Raw genomic sequence first — 16,592 nt, 5'->3', positions numbered from 1 at the left:
ATGCTTTGTTAAAATTGTACTGCTCTTCATTTAGCTTCATCTCTCTTTTGTACATTTAAAAACTCCTACTTAATAACCTATGTCTAATACCTAAGTAGTCTTTAAGTATCAGGATTAGTCTTCCTGAAATACACAGGATGCTCGTGGCTTTCTTTTGTGGCTGATGTATTTGATTACATGTAAACTACATTACATGTATGTATACTGCAAAAAAGAAATAAATTATTTGGGCTTGGCCTCCCTTCAAAACTAGGGAGGCCAAGCCCATGATGACACTCTTCAGGTCACTTGTTCTATCTAGGCTGGAATATTGCTGCACTCTAACAGCACCTTTCAAGGCAGGTGAAATTGCCGACCTAGAAAATGTACAGAGAACTTTCACGGCCCGCATAACGGAGATAAAACACCTCAATTACTGGGAGCGCTTGAGGTTTCTAAACCTGTATTCCCTGGAATGCAGGAGGGAGAGATACATGATTATATACACCTGGAAAATCCTAGAGGGACTAGTACCGAACTTGCACACGAAAATCACTCACTACGAAAGCAAAAGACTTGGCAGACGATGCACCATCCCCCCAATGAAAAGCAGGGGTGTCACTAGCACGTTAAGAGACCATACAATAAGTGTCAGGGGCCCGAGACTGTTCAACTGCCTCCCAGCATACATAAGGGGGATTACCAACAGACCCCTGGCAGTCTTCAAGCTGGCACTGGACAATCACCTAAAGTCAGTTCCTGATCAGCCGGGCTGTGGCTCGTACGTTGGTTTGCGTGCAGCCAGCAGCAACAGCCTGGTTGATCAGGGGCTGATCCACCGGGAGGCCTGGTCACAGACCGGGCCGCGGGGGCATTGACCCTTGAAACTCTCTCCAGGTACACTCCAGGTAGCTAAAAAATACTGTACACTGTCAGGGAAAATGGAGGAAATAAATTTTCTTCCTTTGTGGCAATGTAACTTATAGATGACTGAGGTAATTCTTTTTAACACCATAATATGTAGTATATAAATATAAATATAAATATATATAAATATAAGTATAGCATATAAATCTATAGGGGAAGGAAGGCGGGGTAGGGGTCGTCCTCGAAAGGGTTGGAGAGAGGGGGTAAAGGAATTTTGTGGGCGAGGGGCTTGGACTTCCAGCAAGCGTGTGTGAGCGTGTTAGATAGGAGTGAATGGAGACGAATGGTACTTGGGACCTGACGATCTGTTGGAGTGTGAGCAGGGTAATATTTAGTGAAGGGATTCAGGGAAACCGGTTATTTTCATATAGTCGGACTTGAGTCCTGGAAATGGGAAGTACAATGCCTGCACTTTAAAGGAGGGGTTTGGGATATTGGCAGTTTGGAGGGATATGTTGTGTATCTTTATATGTGTATGCTTCTAAACTGTTGTATTCTGAGCACCTCTGCAAAAACAGTGATAATGTGCGAGTGTGGTGAAAGTGTTGAATGATGATGAAAGTATTTTCTTTTTGGGGATTTTCTTTCTTTTTTGGGTCACCCTGCCTCGGTGGGAGACGGCCGACTTGTTGAAAAAAAAAAAAAAAATAATGTAGTAAGAGTTTTATTTACACAAGGGTGCAAACAACCACTAAAATCTGATTATTTTTTTTTTTACTCAAGTTTTCATAGATGGGAGGACTGTATTCTTTAGTAGTAAATTTATTTTTAGTAGTAAATTTTATTTTACACAGCAAGAATGCAGTTTTTTTTTTTTTTTTCAAAATTAGTATTTGGGGAGCTATAGCATAATATTATTACAGTAATCTGCTAGATGAATATTATCAGCACATCTTCCAAAGCTCTTTAGTGTTGTATGCCATTCCCTTGCTAATTCGTGTAACCATTGTTGATATTTCTCGACAGCGTGAGAATATGGTGGCTTTGTGTCAAGTGGGAGAAAACTGGCATGGTATCCTCTACTCATGGGCAGACAACAAGAAAAAATCAAATCTGATGCTCTCTCTCTTTGTACCAGGTGTGTATTCATGATGCTATATAGCTGTTTTTATTTTTTATTTTTAATATACTGACTGTTTCCCACCAAGGTAGTGACTCTTCTTCCCCAAGAAGAAATTTATTCAGTGTTACTCATTCAACAGCTGTGTTTCTAAAACTGCACAGACATCACAGTTCAAATAACCCTCTGAAATGTAACACCCCCATCCCTCCTTTATTCAGAATACAGCACTACTTCTCGCCTCAACAGCTTGAGTCCAGCTAACCAGTTTATCTAAATCCCTTCCTAATGTTACCTTGCTCATACTTCAGCAGCACTTGTCTCCACTCATACAAGCCTCTTGGATACTCAAGCCCCACACCTGTATAAAAGGGTTGGTACTACTATACTCTGGTACATTTCCTTTTTTTTTTTTGTCCCCATATATAAACTTTTTGGTTCACTTCCTCTTCCATAGACTCATCTGCCAGCATGTTAACTCCCAAGGATCTGAATACATTAATTTTCTCCATACACACCCCTCCTCTTTAATTGCTTTTAATGTCCTTCTTTTACACATCCTTCTAAATTCTTCATCATCCTTTTCAGCTTCTCTTCATAATCTCCTAGAACTGTCATCAACAAAGAGCAACTATGGCTCCATTATACACAGGAGCTTCTGTGAGGAAGCCACCTGTCAAGGGAGGCTCATTGAGGCTAGTGACGGGTTCTTGATCCACGGATGCTCAAGTCCCGCATTCTCTTCACCCATTGTACATCCCATGGTGGGTGTGGCTCAAGGCTCCATTCATACGTGTTTAATACCATACCTTCTGCTCCAGTCATATGCGTCTGGTACCATACATTGGCCACACACCTTTGCTCATACCAACTGCCATATGCCCTCAACGCACGCCCATACAACCCACAACCCCCACCCATACCACCTGCCTCTATAATTCCACCACAGCCACATGCCTTCAACCATACATCCAACCCATGCCTACCTCCTTCCACCCATGCCTACCTCCTTCCACCCATGCCACCCACAGCTACATGCCTTCACACACCATTCCAGCCAGCAACCTCCAAAACTCCCCATGGTCACACCATCAAACCACAACCTACCCCCACACATCCCACCCATATAATTCCCTCTACAGCCACATGCACATACACCATTCCCCATACTATCTCAAGACTACACCTTGCCTAGTCCTACACCATTTCCCCATGCCCATACTTTACCCAGTCTTTCACCCTAACACACAATCCACATACCAAATCAGTCACACATCCCACTCATTAGTGCTGACACCAACCACACTCTCACCCACCCAGTCATTCATCATCCAGTCACCACACACACTGGGCCACTGGCAACTACACCTATTAAGAACTATCAAGAAGGTAGAAGAAAACTCAGATGGCTATTCATACATATACAATCATCCCTCAGTATCATCTACACATTAATTCGTTTGCTTGGATTCATCATAGTACTCGGCATGCAGCAAATTTAGATTTTGCCTTTTGGAACTTTCTGGTTTCTTTTTTAAATATTTTTGATCTGCAGATGTGGAGGTCTGACTGTAATAATAACAATAATGTGAGATGCCCAGCATGCCTAAGGGAACGATATATAACCAGTTTTAAGCGCTGTACCGTGATTTACAAATTAATATTTTTTTGAACCTTCAGAGGTATAGGCAGTGTATTCCCCACCTCCAGGATCAAGTACCAGCTTATTTAAATATTTTTTTTATATAATATGACTAGTTCAGCTCAAACCTGGGACAATAGCAATGTAGGTTGTTGAGTGTTATGATCTTGTGTCAAACATGTTCTGTCCTGCATCAGTAATGTGGTTGTTGTGTTATTATTTACATATTAAAACTGTACAATTAGTTCATATTCATTTAATATTCTGGGGTGCAGGGGTATGGCAGTTCTGTGCTTCCATGGCTTTTTTCCATATTGAGTACAACATAAAAAGCTCCCCTTCATGGTAGAATAACTTAATGTCAATGGCTTTTGTTCCAAGGAACTAAAGCTACCTTTTTCTTCCTTGGATGAAACCTAATTACTTTCCACAGGCACTGTATGATCCTATGGGTTTAATACTTTTTACCATGAGTATAACAATATGATAGTTAAGGTGAAGAGAAAGTGAGTGAAATGTGATTAATGATTAATGATATCTAGTATCAGAAGTGGCATAGAGGGTACAGTACTCTTCTTATGTATTTGTGATTTCTAAATATTTTTAAGATCTAATAATTTTCTCACATTGCTAATTAGTTTAAAATTTTAAATGTCATTATGATTCTTGTAGGACTGGATGTCATTCCATGGATGGGAAAGTTGTCTTATCTGGGACCTGCTTCACAGTTACCAGTCAATCCTTATGGACCATCTGATACTTCATCTCCATTCCCACTCAAGGTATCTAACACAAAACATCATTTTTTTTTATTAAAGTAGATGGTAAGATTTATCCAGTTGGTTATTGAAAAAAAAAAGAAGTCTAAAATTTAAGCATACAGTGGAGCCCCGGATTTCACACACACCGGATATCAGACTTTTTTGGATTTCAGGCACTTTTTTTGTGCTAAATTTTGCTTCAAATTTTGGACCTTGCCCCAGGAATCACACATATCAGACATGTCCACCCGCTGGGACGCTGCTTCAGTCTGGCTCTGTCACTGGTTGAGTGAGCATTCATCCGAAACATTTCACAATTTTTGTGCTTGTTTATTGGTTGTGATTGCGAAATAAGCCACCATGGGCCCAAAGAAAGTTCCTAGTGCCAGCCCTTTGGTAAAAGGCTGAGAGAGAGGGAAGAATGTGCTTTCTTCAGTGATTCAGTGATTTTACTACATGTATGATACTAAAGCAGCAGGAGTCGATAAAGGCTATAGTGCCAGCCAGCGATAAAATGTAGCATTAACAGTGTAGCAGGTAAGTTAAGCGATTAAGCGATAGAAAAAGGACACGAAACTAACTCCTCCAATGTTGTTGGAGGTATACAGGGCCACTGACAACATATGCTGCCCTGTTTATCTTCCACCACCCTAAACCTCTGCCAGCATCTCAATAGCCACTTTATTTCTTCACATTCTCCACAGTAACCACTGTACAGTGGACCCTTGGGTAACGGCGGCTTTGGCTAACGCCAAAATCTGCTAATGGCTCGCTTTGACATAAAAATATTGGCTCAGCTAACACCAAATAACTCAGCTAAGGGCTTTCGTCCCGAACGTGTCTGCGCAGCCTGAGCGGGCCCGGCCACTCCATGACTCCGTGTACAGCCAGTGTGCCATTGTTTACAAGCCAGGGAGGCTGATTCCATACATACAAGCGATATATTTAGTATTATTCCATTGTTTTGAGTGCTTGTAACTGCTAAATAAGTCACCATGGGCCCAAAGGAAGCTTCTAGTGCCAGCCCTGTGATAAAGAAGGAAAGAAACACAATAAAATTAAAGAAAAAACTCATAGCAAAGTACCAAAGTGGAGGAGGAAGAGAGAGGGGAGAATGTGCCATCTGCAGTGATTCAGTGATTTTACGATATGTACGATACTAAAGCAGCAGGTATTGATAAAGGCTATAGTGCCAGCCAGCGATAAAGTGTAGAATTAACAGTGTAGCAAGTAAGTTAAGCGAGTAAGCGATAGAAAAAACGACGCGAAAGTAACTCTCCAATGTTGTTGAATGTGTATCGGGCTGCTGAACATACGCCGCCCTACTACGTATCTTCCACCACTCTAAACCTCTGCCAGCATCTCCTCCATCAAACTAACTAATTAAACTAACATCTCCCGGTAAGTGTAAATATAAAAGTGTAAGTATAAAAGTAAATACAGTGGACCCCCGGTTAACGATATTTTTTCATTCCAGAAGTATGTTCAGGTGCCAGTACTGACCGAATTTGTTCCCATAAGGAATATTGTGAAGTAGATTAGTCCATTTCAGACCCCCAAACATACACATACAAACGCACTTACATAAATACACTTACATAATTGGTCGCACTGGGAGGTGATTGTTAAGCGGGGGTCCATTGTATAAGTGTAAGTATAAAAGGACCCCAATGGACATACATGAGTCACTCTGACTTTTTTGGGTTATCCTAGGTACTTTACACATATGCTGCTACGTATGATAATCTATGTACGTAACTGTATTTGTGTATACCTGAATAAACTTACTTATTTATAAATTAAACTGCAAATACTGTATTTCTTTCTTTTTTTTTTTCAACAAACCGGCCGTATCCCACCGAGGCAGGGTGGCCCAAAAAGAAAAACAAAAGTTTCTCTTTTTTAAATTTAGTAATTTATACAGAAGGGGTTACTAACCCCTTGCTCCCGGCATTTTAGTCGCCTCTTACAACACGCATGGCTTACGGAGGAAGAATTCTGTTCCACTTCCCCATGGAGATAAGAGGAATTAAACAAGAAATAGAAAGAAAATAGCAGAAAACCCAGAGGGGTATGTGTGTATATATACGCTTGTACATGTATGTGTAGTGTGACCTAAGTGTGAGTAGAAGTAGCAAGACATACCTGAAATCTTGCATGTTTATGAGACAGAAAAAAGGACACCAGCAATCCTACCATCATGTAAAACAATTACAGGCTTTCATTTTACACTAACTTGGCAGGACGGTAGTACCTCCCTGGGCGGTTGCTGTCTATCAACCTACTACCTATGCTGTATTTCTTATTTATAAATTAAAATGTAAATATTTCTTATTTATAAATTACATACATTGTTTAAGTGTGACAGTGGTGGTGGGTTCTGCTGGTGCTTCCACCACCACTAGTGGTACACTCTGTAATTATTATTTTACTACATGTAAACCACACAATAACCAAATTCTGTAAACTCAGCATTGTAATCCTTATAGAGAATAAACTTTGAATTTGAATTTGAATTTGAATGTTAGGCTTCTCTCAGTGGCCCTTATAAACTCAACAACAACACTTACACCATTTACTCCACTCATACATTATGACATATTTTATTCATTTTAGAGTATAAATCATGTTTCTATGTTATTAATATTGTTTATAATGTCATATTAGATGAATTGTGACAGATAAATAAGCCGTAGAATGTTATTAGCGTCATATTGAAGCATGATAAACTTGCCTTCCTCTTGCCTCCTAAGTGTCTACAATACACCAACAAGTCAAGTCAATAAAGGCAAGCGTGATGTTAAATGTTCATTTATCCATTTTATTAGTGCTTTATATTTATTTGTCATTGTTTTCTGTATGTATATTTATATTTAATCTTTAAAAAAAATATTTTTTGTTAATACTTTTGGGTGTCTGAAACGGATTAATTGGATTTCCATTATTTCTTAGGGGGAAAATTAATTCGGCTAGAGGCTAAATCGGCTAAAGGCTAGCTCTCTGGAACGGATTAATGGCGTTACTTGAGGGTTCACTGTATTTCTTTACATTCTCTATTATGTTTTTATACAACATTTCTTATTTATAAATTACGTACATTGTTTCAGTGTGACTAGTGGTATTTCAGTGTGACTAGTAGTATGACTAGTGATGGTAGCCGCTGCCGCCACCACTATACGGCTTATACTATCAGTGGTCCTGATAAACCTAACACCACCACCACCACTAGTCACATATGTAATGACATATTTTATTCATTCTAGAGTATATATCATAATTCTGTATTATTAATATTGTTTACTATATCACAATTCATCTAAATATGACAGATAAATAAGCTGTAGAGTTGATGTTAGTGTCATATTTAAGTATTTTGTCCTGTCTCCAAACAAACTCTCCTCCCTCTTCTCTGCTTGCCATTTTCCATACGCTAACAAGTCTTCAATAAAGGTAAAAGTGATGTTAAATGTTCATTTATCCATTTCGTTAGTGCTTTATATTTATTTCTCATTGTTTTCGGCATGTAAATTATTATTATCATAATCAAAAAGAAGCGCTAAGCCACAAGGACTATACAGCTTCAGCATGTAAAACTTTAGTTATTCTTTAAAAAAATGCATTTTTTTTTTTTTTTAATATTTTTGGGTGTCTGGAATGGATTAATTGTATTTACATTATTTCTTATGGGAAATATTACTTCGGTTTTCGTGCTCTTCGGATTTAGAATGACCTTCTGGAATGGATTAAGTACGAAATTCGGGGTTCCACCATATTTATAAATAGTATCAAATCAATGCATTTAAAATTTTATTTCTGTCTTTATATATTTTTCAATGTACATATATATATAATAGTATAGTGGCATGTCACACAAGGGTATAGAAAATGTTTGTGCTAGTTAATTTTTCACTGTATAATTCTAAATTTCTTAGTCTCTTTGTTTTTTAAACACACCAGCTATCTCCTATTGAGGTAAGGTGACCCAAGACAGAAGAAACACTTTAACCATCATTTATTCAATCACTGTCTTGCCAGAAGCGTGCTGACATCACAATTCAGATGACCTGAACTGCACCCCTGAGATTGCACCTTTCCTTCAGAGTGCAATTACTGTGCTTCCCACCTCCAGGACCCAAATCTGGGCAACTGATATACCTGAATTCCTGTATGTTACCTTGCTTGCACTCCAACATCTCTAGTCATAAAAACCACTTGCCTCCACTGCTATCTAATATCCTCACATAAACTTGTTAGATGTCCATCTCCTAGCACTCAAAATCTTTTACTCTCATATATTAATATCATATACAGTATACTAATGTCAGTAAGTCGCATTTCTTTATTTATTTTTATTCATAGAGCTCTAGGGAGGTTCCTTGATACTGGTGAGGGTCTCTTAATCCAAGAAATAGGACTTTTCCTTCCCTTCCTGAATCAAACCTGATTGCCTCCCATTACCAGGTGCTGTATGACCCCCATGGGTTTTCCTGTAATAATATGCACTTACACTAAAATTATTAGATTTGATATTGAAAAGCTGGTTAATAAAGGCACTCATCGGGTTTATAATTATTATTACATTAATGTGGGAATGTTCAAGATGCAAGGTTCCTGCAGCACTAGGAAGGAGTGGCAAGTAATTAGGTTTGGTATAAAGAAAGAGTGATTGGGTCCAATTCCTTGGACCTTACTCACCAGCATCAAGGAACCTCCCTAGAAGGAAACAGGCATGTAAGTGAAAGCTGACATGCCCACCAAGAGGGGCAGTATACTGCAGGACTATCACTTCAGAACTAGAATTGGATCCAAGAGGAAGTAATACATACTACAACCACAAAAATCTTTAAAAGTATTTTATAACAAACTGAAGTTGGGATACCATAAATATAGGACTGGTTCTGTATGTACAGATAAGTTATCACATACCCTTTCATCCTATTCCATTTTATATTTGTAATTATGTATTGTTTTAAAAAAAGTAAAATAAAACTTGGTTTAAAATTGCAGGTTCATGAAAAGAAGAGTTATGCTCTGAACTGTGTAGTATGGGTGCGACAGGGTGGGCTGCAGTCGGATATTCAAAAAATCCTTCGCCATGCACGGAAACTACCTGATAAAATCCAGAGCTTTTACAAAGTATGTGACTATTTTAATACTGCTGTATTATTATTAAACCCATAAAATGTTTTTAATCAAGATAGTTTATACATAATACAGTAGGCACATACAATATACAGCCTCTCCTCACCTAACAACATAGTCGTTTACCGACGCCTCGGACAATGTATTTTAGAGCTGATTTCCTCTATTGTGTGTCTGTTTAATACTTTCTTTGATTATAATAATAATAATCCTCTTTTCTGTTTATTTCAATATACGGTACACTACTATATAAACATTTAAAAATAAACCAGAAATGTTACAAATGGTGCAAAGGTGACATTAAAATAATATCAAAGATGGTTGACACAAACTTGCTACCATTTTAGTATGCTCTGCACTTAGTGACGAATTCATTTAACAACGTGGTCTCAGGAACGGAATTCTGTCATTAAGCGAGGAGAGGCTGTATTGTGATTAATGTTATACTATAATGTACTTTCAGCATTAAAAAAAACAATTATTTGACACATTAAAACCTAAGTTGAAACTGACATACATTTTTTTTTTTTTTTTTAACCAGACTACTGTAACACAGAGTACAGTACTTTTACACTTGTAACCTTCATCAACAGGAGCTGAATCGTGTTCGAAGAGCTGCTCTGTCTTATGGATTTGGAGAGCTTTTAGAAGGTTTGGCAAATGTCTTGGAACGAGAATGTACTCTACTGCCATCTACAGCCCATCCTGATGCTGCTATACAACTACAACATGCTTATGAAGCCTTGCGTAACAGTGACAAAAAAGACATCAGGCAAAACATTGCACCACTTAAAACTACATTCTCAGGAAATGATTGAGCATGAATGTCTTTCATTAAATTTACAGCATTTAACCTCCTGTTGTATATATACAATAAAACTTTTTTTTTTTTTAATCAGCATAATGAACTTTTGATACATCAGTCACAGTTTTATTTTGCTTTGTTGAGAACCTTACCTAAATCAGCAGTGTGATTACTCAGCTATGGAAGCAAAGCAATGCTTGTTGCTCTTCATTTTTTTCTAAATCTTGTACTGTAGTACTTATTGTCTTTGCTCATTCTGCTCTACTGTGAAAAAAATCTTTCTAGTCTTTTCTGTCAAGGGGCTCCTTGTTGTTGTGAAAGGCACCTGACCCAAGGAGTCATGCTTCTTTTTCTTTGAAGGAAGCCTACATACCCTTAGTCACATTCATTCCGTATCTCTCTCCCTCACATTAGCAAGGGCATTTCCAGATTAATAGAAATTTGCTTTAGTTTATGGCTTATGACAAATGGACCTCACCTCATGCCACCACCTCTGCTGCTATTTTTATAAAGAAAAAACAGGAATTCTTGAATTCCTGTATATTGGAATGTTCAAGAAAGTGTAATGGTTTTCTCTCTCCTGCCTCTACCCCTGGATGGGAAGTGGGGTGTAAATTTGAGACGTGTAACTGTTCTAGTCAGTGCTGCCTTCGAGAGGCATGTGATGGTCACTTTCCCTGTTCGTGCCGAGGGACAGACCCTCCCATTGGAGGTAATGATGTAGCACGAAGCACCACTTGCCAGTTCACGTGAATTATTAGATGAGAGTTTGAGATCCAGTTCATTTCATTGATGAATATTGTGAATGTCAAAGTGACTGACATTGTTGTTAAGTGTGCCTAAATGACTCGCCCTTGTCAGTTATGACTAGCAACGATGCCCTAGGTTGAGAGGCCTATGTACGCTGAGCTCTAGTTTGAATTCCCTGGGACAAGCAGTTTCATCTAGGAAACGAGTGAACATACAATATGCCATGCTATGGTGACAGCTCTTCAAGGGAGCCAGATTAATTTGATACCTCCTTGAATGCAATTATCATGTGCTCTAGACTGTTTACTCTGAGACATTGAGCTAATTAGATGTGAAACTCATTTAGTATTGTTAGTAGCTTTCCTTTAGACCAGGAGCCACCTCCTTGTATGTGGGCTCTTGATTCAAGGATATTGTCGTCACTTCTAAGTGTAGCAGTTGTCAACTGTAGATGATTTAGCAACATTCAGGAACTTAACCCTTAATTATTATTGTTATTGCAATCAAAACTAAGCGCTAAACCAACACGGTATCATACAGCACTTAACCCTTAAACTGGAATACCCTGAAAAAAAAAATTCCTGTCTGGGAAGATTTTGAAAAAATAAATTCTTCTTTCCTACGGTTCAATGAAGTTCATTTTTCTGAATCAAATAAGACAATACAAAGTGGAATATGATGAAAACTTATGATTTTATGGTATGTTGAAGTTGGTGAAAAAATGATCCTCTCTAAGGCCATGTACAAGGAATATGTACCGTATTTCGTGGCTTATAAGACTTGTTTTAGTTTCAATGGCTCAGCATTGGATGTAACTGGGAGAGCTACAGCACACCCCACAACCCCAGACTTATACGTCACTGACCTTCAGTTTATAGGACGCAGGGTGGTTTTTGGAGACACTTTATGGAATAAAAATTCATCTTATAAGCCGCAAAATATGGTATACAGTGGACCCCCGGTTAACGATATTTTTTCACTCCAGAAGTATGTTCAGGTGCCAGTACTGACCGAATTTGTTCCCATAAGAAATATTGTGAAGTAGATTAGTCCATTTCAGACCCCCAAACATACACGTACAAACGCACTTACATAAATACACTTACATAATTGGTCGCATTCGGAGGTAATCATTATGCGGGGGTCCACTGTATTACAATTGTTTCAGAGTGTAATAACTCCTCAAAATATGGAAAGAAGTCAGTGTTTGACTTTACTGGGTTATCCTAGGGTAAATCTACGTACTTACATATTGGACTTGGTGACTGAATTCCACTATCATAAAATTGCAGTAAATGTGGAATGAATAAGTCGTCATCATCATGCCAGTTCTACACCCTGTTTGCCAGAAGGGAAGCTGATGGTGGAACAACAACAACTGATTTCATTGTTTACTTAAGTTAGTTAGGCATGCTAGTATGTCACATACAGTAATCACCTGTGTAGTTAACCATGATGCACTGTATGGACCCTCCTGGCCTTAGATTTTTTCAAATGTATGAACAGACTGTAAAGACCCAAAGAGTTGTGATGGTTAAAAATAGTGGCAGGTGGCAGATTTGAAGGAACGAAAAATTGTGTGGATTAGTACACCGGACACAGTTTAACCCTTTCACTGCCGAGACCCCCAAAATCAATATTGCTCCCAGTGCCCCTTTAAAAAAAAACCTTCTGAAATGGTAGTGAATCTTTTTCTGGAGGTATTGACACCAAAAGTAAGAAATATGATGGAAAACCTGTGGAATTACACATAGGCAAAGTTAGTGGTCTTGGCACAATTAACACACCAGTGATTTTTCCCTCTGAGTTCTATTTTAAGCTAATTCCATTGTTACATTTACCCAATTTCTTAGCTGTTTCACTAGTATGCCTTCTGTTCTATTAACTGAGCACAAGAAACTACCCTTTAAACTATTTAAAAAGCCCTATAAAATGATAAAAATTCAGTAATTTGGCGAATTTTACACAAAAAAATACTAATTTAAAAATTAGTCCATAATAAATAATGTAAACATTCCTGGGACAAACATTTTCTCTGTTCATTAGTCACATCTCCAGGCTTCTCCTATATTATACTTGCCTTCCATTTTGATTACTCATTCCCACAAAAAATAAAAGATTTACTTTCTTATATAATACAATATAACCAGGGAAGATTGATCATGATTCACAACATCCCAATATTTGAATCAGACCTATTAAAAACCCATAAAACAGACTGGGGGTTGTATGGGGACATCACCCATCCTCTGGAATATCGGCAAAAATCTAATATTTCCCCTACTTCGAGCTCAATTTTAAGCTGTACTTTGTCCCGAAACTAATCAAAATCATCTCTCTCTCTCAGTAATGTGTCTTCCATTCTATCACTTGATACCAATTAATAGTCAATAAAACCCGTAAATACTACGAGAAAACACCAGTGGTTTTTTAATGCCCTTTCAGGGTCCATGCCATAGAATTGTGTGTTGAGCTTGGCTCACTCAGATAAGCTGTGAACAGTAAATTTTGGCCTAGATATGAAAGAATGAGTATGTGGCGAGTGTCTACCATATTAAAAAAAAATTCTGCTTCATGAAGTGAATGACTGGAAGAACAACTGTGACAGTGTGTATGGTTTAAAAAGAGTGTATTTTCAGATATTTTTTGGGGGGAAGGTGAAATTTTTGGACCCTGAGAACAAGTTTCAGATCACGATTAGACCCTGAAAGGGTTAGCCATACACACGATCATTTTTTTTTCCCATTATGCAACATGTGGAGGCAAGTTTATTTTTTTAATAACACACATTTGCCACACAGACCCATTTCTCTCATATCTAGGCTAAAATTTACCACTCGCAGCTTATCTGAGTGAGCTGAACTCATAACATACAACTACGTTAGGGACCCTGGCCTCAATGACATTGTTCTACGTGATGGTCAGCAAAAGTGTTAAAGGTTAAGCATACCAAAGATATAAATTTTTTCAAAATGCCAAGACTTTAATGCTTAAATATGCTGCCGCTTCCAGCATCACTCACATTTCTCTCTGGCACCATGGTTACTATCCAGACAATTCATACAATATCCTGAAAAGAAAAAATCAATTAACACAGCTGAGTATGGTATGGGCAGTGTAGGCATAGAGAAATGAGGCATGGAAGGTTGTGTACATTAAGTGCAACTAAGCTTCTTGTAAACACAGTGGCCTGACCCATATTATTAAAATCACAACTAAGCACTAAACCCACGAGGGTTATACAGAATTTAAGTCAAATAGTCGCACAATCAAAAAATGCCATAATTTCTCAATCACATTGCAAAAACTTAATAGATTGCATCATAACTGACAGTCTACTGTAATCTATGAGTCACCATGCATAGCAATCTTAAAAGGCAAGGCTAAGTTCAGTCCTGGCATGTCTTGGCCATCATGAGGAAATTAAGTTCTCAATACAAATATAATGTACTATGTGGAGGAAGCACTAAATGAACAGGGATTATACAGCACCTAGGGAATGGGAGGCATTCAAGTTTGATAAGGAATAAGAGAGGTGCAATTCTTTGAATCGAGCCCCCTCACTGGCTTCAAGAAACCATCCTTGAGGAGCCCACACAGCACAGCCAAAACAGCAAAGACCATAATCCTCCACTGGATACAGAGGACCTGCCATCGTGGAAGCATTGCTAGTTGTTCTTGATTATTATTATTATAATCAAAAAGAAGCGCTAAGCCACAAGGACTATACAGCGCTGCAGGGCAGGAAGGAAGTGAGGGCATCAGGTGGCAAAAGGGAGATGGATGAGCAACAGGTTACGGATAACAGCGGGGCAGTGGATGGTGAAAGGGTAAAGGGCAGCAAGAGACTGAACCAGAAAGGGCTGAGGGGAGTGCGAAAAGTATCATCAGAGTTTGTGGAGTAAATCGGTCGTTGTCAAGAAGTCAATGAGAGAGTCAGGATTAAAGGAGGGTCCATCAGCAAGAAGGGAAGGTAAAGAGAGAGTAGTAGAACGAAGACGACGTTGGAGGTAAATTCTGCGTGCTCGTTGATAGAGAGGGCAGTCTAACAGAATGTGGCTAATCGATACTGGAACTTGACACTGCTCACAGAGAGGAACAGGGTGCCTCTCCATGAGATACCCATGAGTAAGACGAGTGTGGCCAATGCGAAGGCGGGAGAGAGTGGTCTCCCAACTTCGGCACTGATGACAAGAAGACGGCCAGTAACCTATGCTCGGTTTAATAGAATGAAGTTTGTTACCGAGCAGAGTTGACCAACGTTGTTGCCAACGGGTGCGAAGGTGGGTAGCTATTGCAGCAAAATAGTCCAGAAATGGAACACCTCGATAGGAAATTGGTAGGTCATATTCTGCTGACCGCGCAGCAGTGTCTGCCTGTTCATTGCCCTGTACGTCGACATGACCAGGGACCCAACAAAAAACAATATCTTTATGTTTGGTAGAGATACGGCGTAGCCAAAGTTGGATACGGAGAACTAGGGGATGAGATGTATCAAATTTTCGTATAGCCTGTAGAGCACTAAGGGAGTCTGAGACTACTACAAATGATGACACAGGCATAGATGCAATACGAATAAGTGCTGCAAGAATGGCATACAGTTCAGCAGTAAAAATGCTAGCTGAAGATAGTAAATGCCCTCGTACGACGCTGTCCGGAAACACTGCTGCGAATCCGACGCCGTCTGAAGACTTAGAGCCATCTGTGTACACAGCGGTGGCATGAGAATGGGAGTGGAAGTGATCAAGAAAAAAGAGAGCGGGAAGCCACCGTAGGCAGTTGAGCTTTCGAGCAAGGGAGTGAGAAAGAACAGACCCGAACAGCTGGAACTTCCCAGGGGGGCAGGGAAAAGTGAGATGCTACATGAACATATAAAGGTGGTAACTGAAGGGAAGACAAGAGTGAATGTAGGCGAAGAGAAAAGGGACGGAGCAAACAGGGGCGGCGAACGAATAAAGAATGTCTACTAATATCGGTGACCATTCTATAAATGGAAGGATTGTGTAGATCGTGAGAGCGTACATAGTAACGAAGGCAATGGGCATCACGGCGATCAGACAAGGATGGAACATTTGCTTCTGTATAGAGGCTCTCAACAGGGGAAGAGCGAAAAGCACCAAGGCACAAACGTAAGCCTTGGTGATGGATAGAGTTAAGGCTAGAGAGAGTAGCAGGAGAGGCCGCGGAATAAATCTGGTCACCATAATCGAGTTTCGATAAAACGAGGGCTGAATGTAGGCGAAGCAGAGTTCGACGATCAGCTCCCCAGGAAAGATGAGCAAGGGTTTTAAGAAGGTTTAGCCGGCTGTGACAAGTTGCCTTCAGAGAGGTAATGTGAGGTTTCCAGGTTAACCGACGGTCAAAGAGAAGGCCTAGAAACCTGACTGTATCACGTTCGGGGATACGGGAGCCATAGAGATACAAAGGATGATCGGAGATAACAGAGCGTCTAGTGAAAGTAATTTGGTGAGTTTTGGTACTTGAAAATTTAAACCCATGTGTGGTGGCCCAAGTGGAAACACGGTC

The 16,592-nt window shown here is 39.3% G+C and overlaps 1 protein-coding gene across 4 annotated transcripts in view; it reads left to right on the top strand.

The window, feature by feature from the left end:
- The window catches only part of IntS14 (integrator complex subunit 14), a 48,465-nt gene extending 34,979 nt beyond the window's left edge, over positions 1-13,486 (top strand). For all 4 annotated transcript variants that reach the window (XM_070084791.1, XM_070084790.1, XM_070084792.1 and 1 more), the window contains 4 exons: positions 1,873-1,984; positions 4,281-4,390; positions 9,377-9,505; positions 10,105-13,486. In XM_070084791.1, the coding sequence (XP_069940892.1) occupies positions 1,873-1,984; positions 4,281-4,390; positions 9,377-9,505; positions 10,105-10,329 (576 nt within the window). In that variant the 3' untranslated portion in view covers positions 10,330-13,486. The remainder of the gene's footprint in view (positions 1-1,872; positions 1,985-4,280; positions 4,391-9,376; positions 9,506-10,104) is intronic.
- The last annotated feature ends 3,106 nt before the right edge of the window (positions 13,487-16,592 follow it).

This window comes from Cherax quadricarinatus, chromosome 14, assembly GCF_038502225.1.
Source record: "Cherax quadricarinatus isolate ZL_2023a chromosome 14, ASM3850222v1, whole genome shotgun sequence".
Lineage (NCBI taxonomy): Eukaryota > Metazoa > Arthropoda > Malacostraca > Decapoda > Parastacidae > Cherax > Cherax quadricarinatus.
The sequence above is the reverse complement of the archived record's forward strand: the minus strand, read 5'-3'. Positions and strand labels throughout refer to the sequence as shown.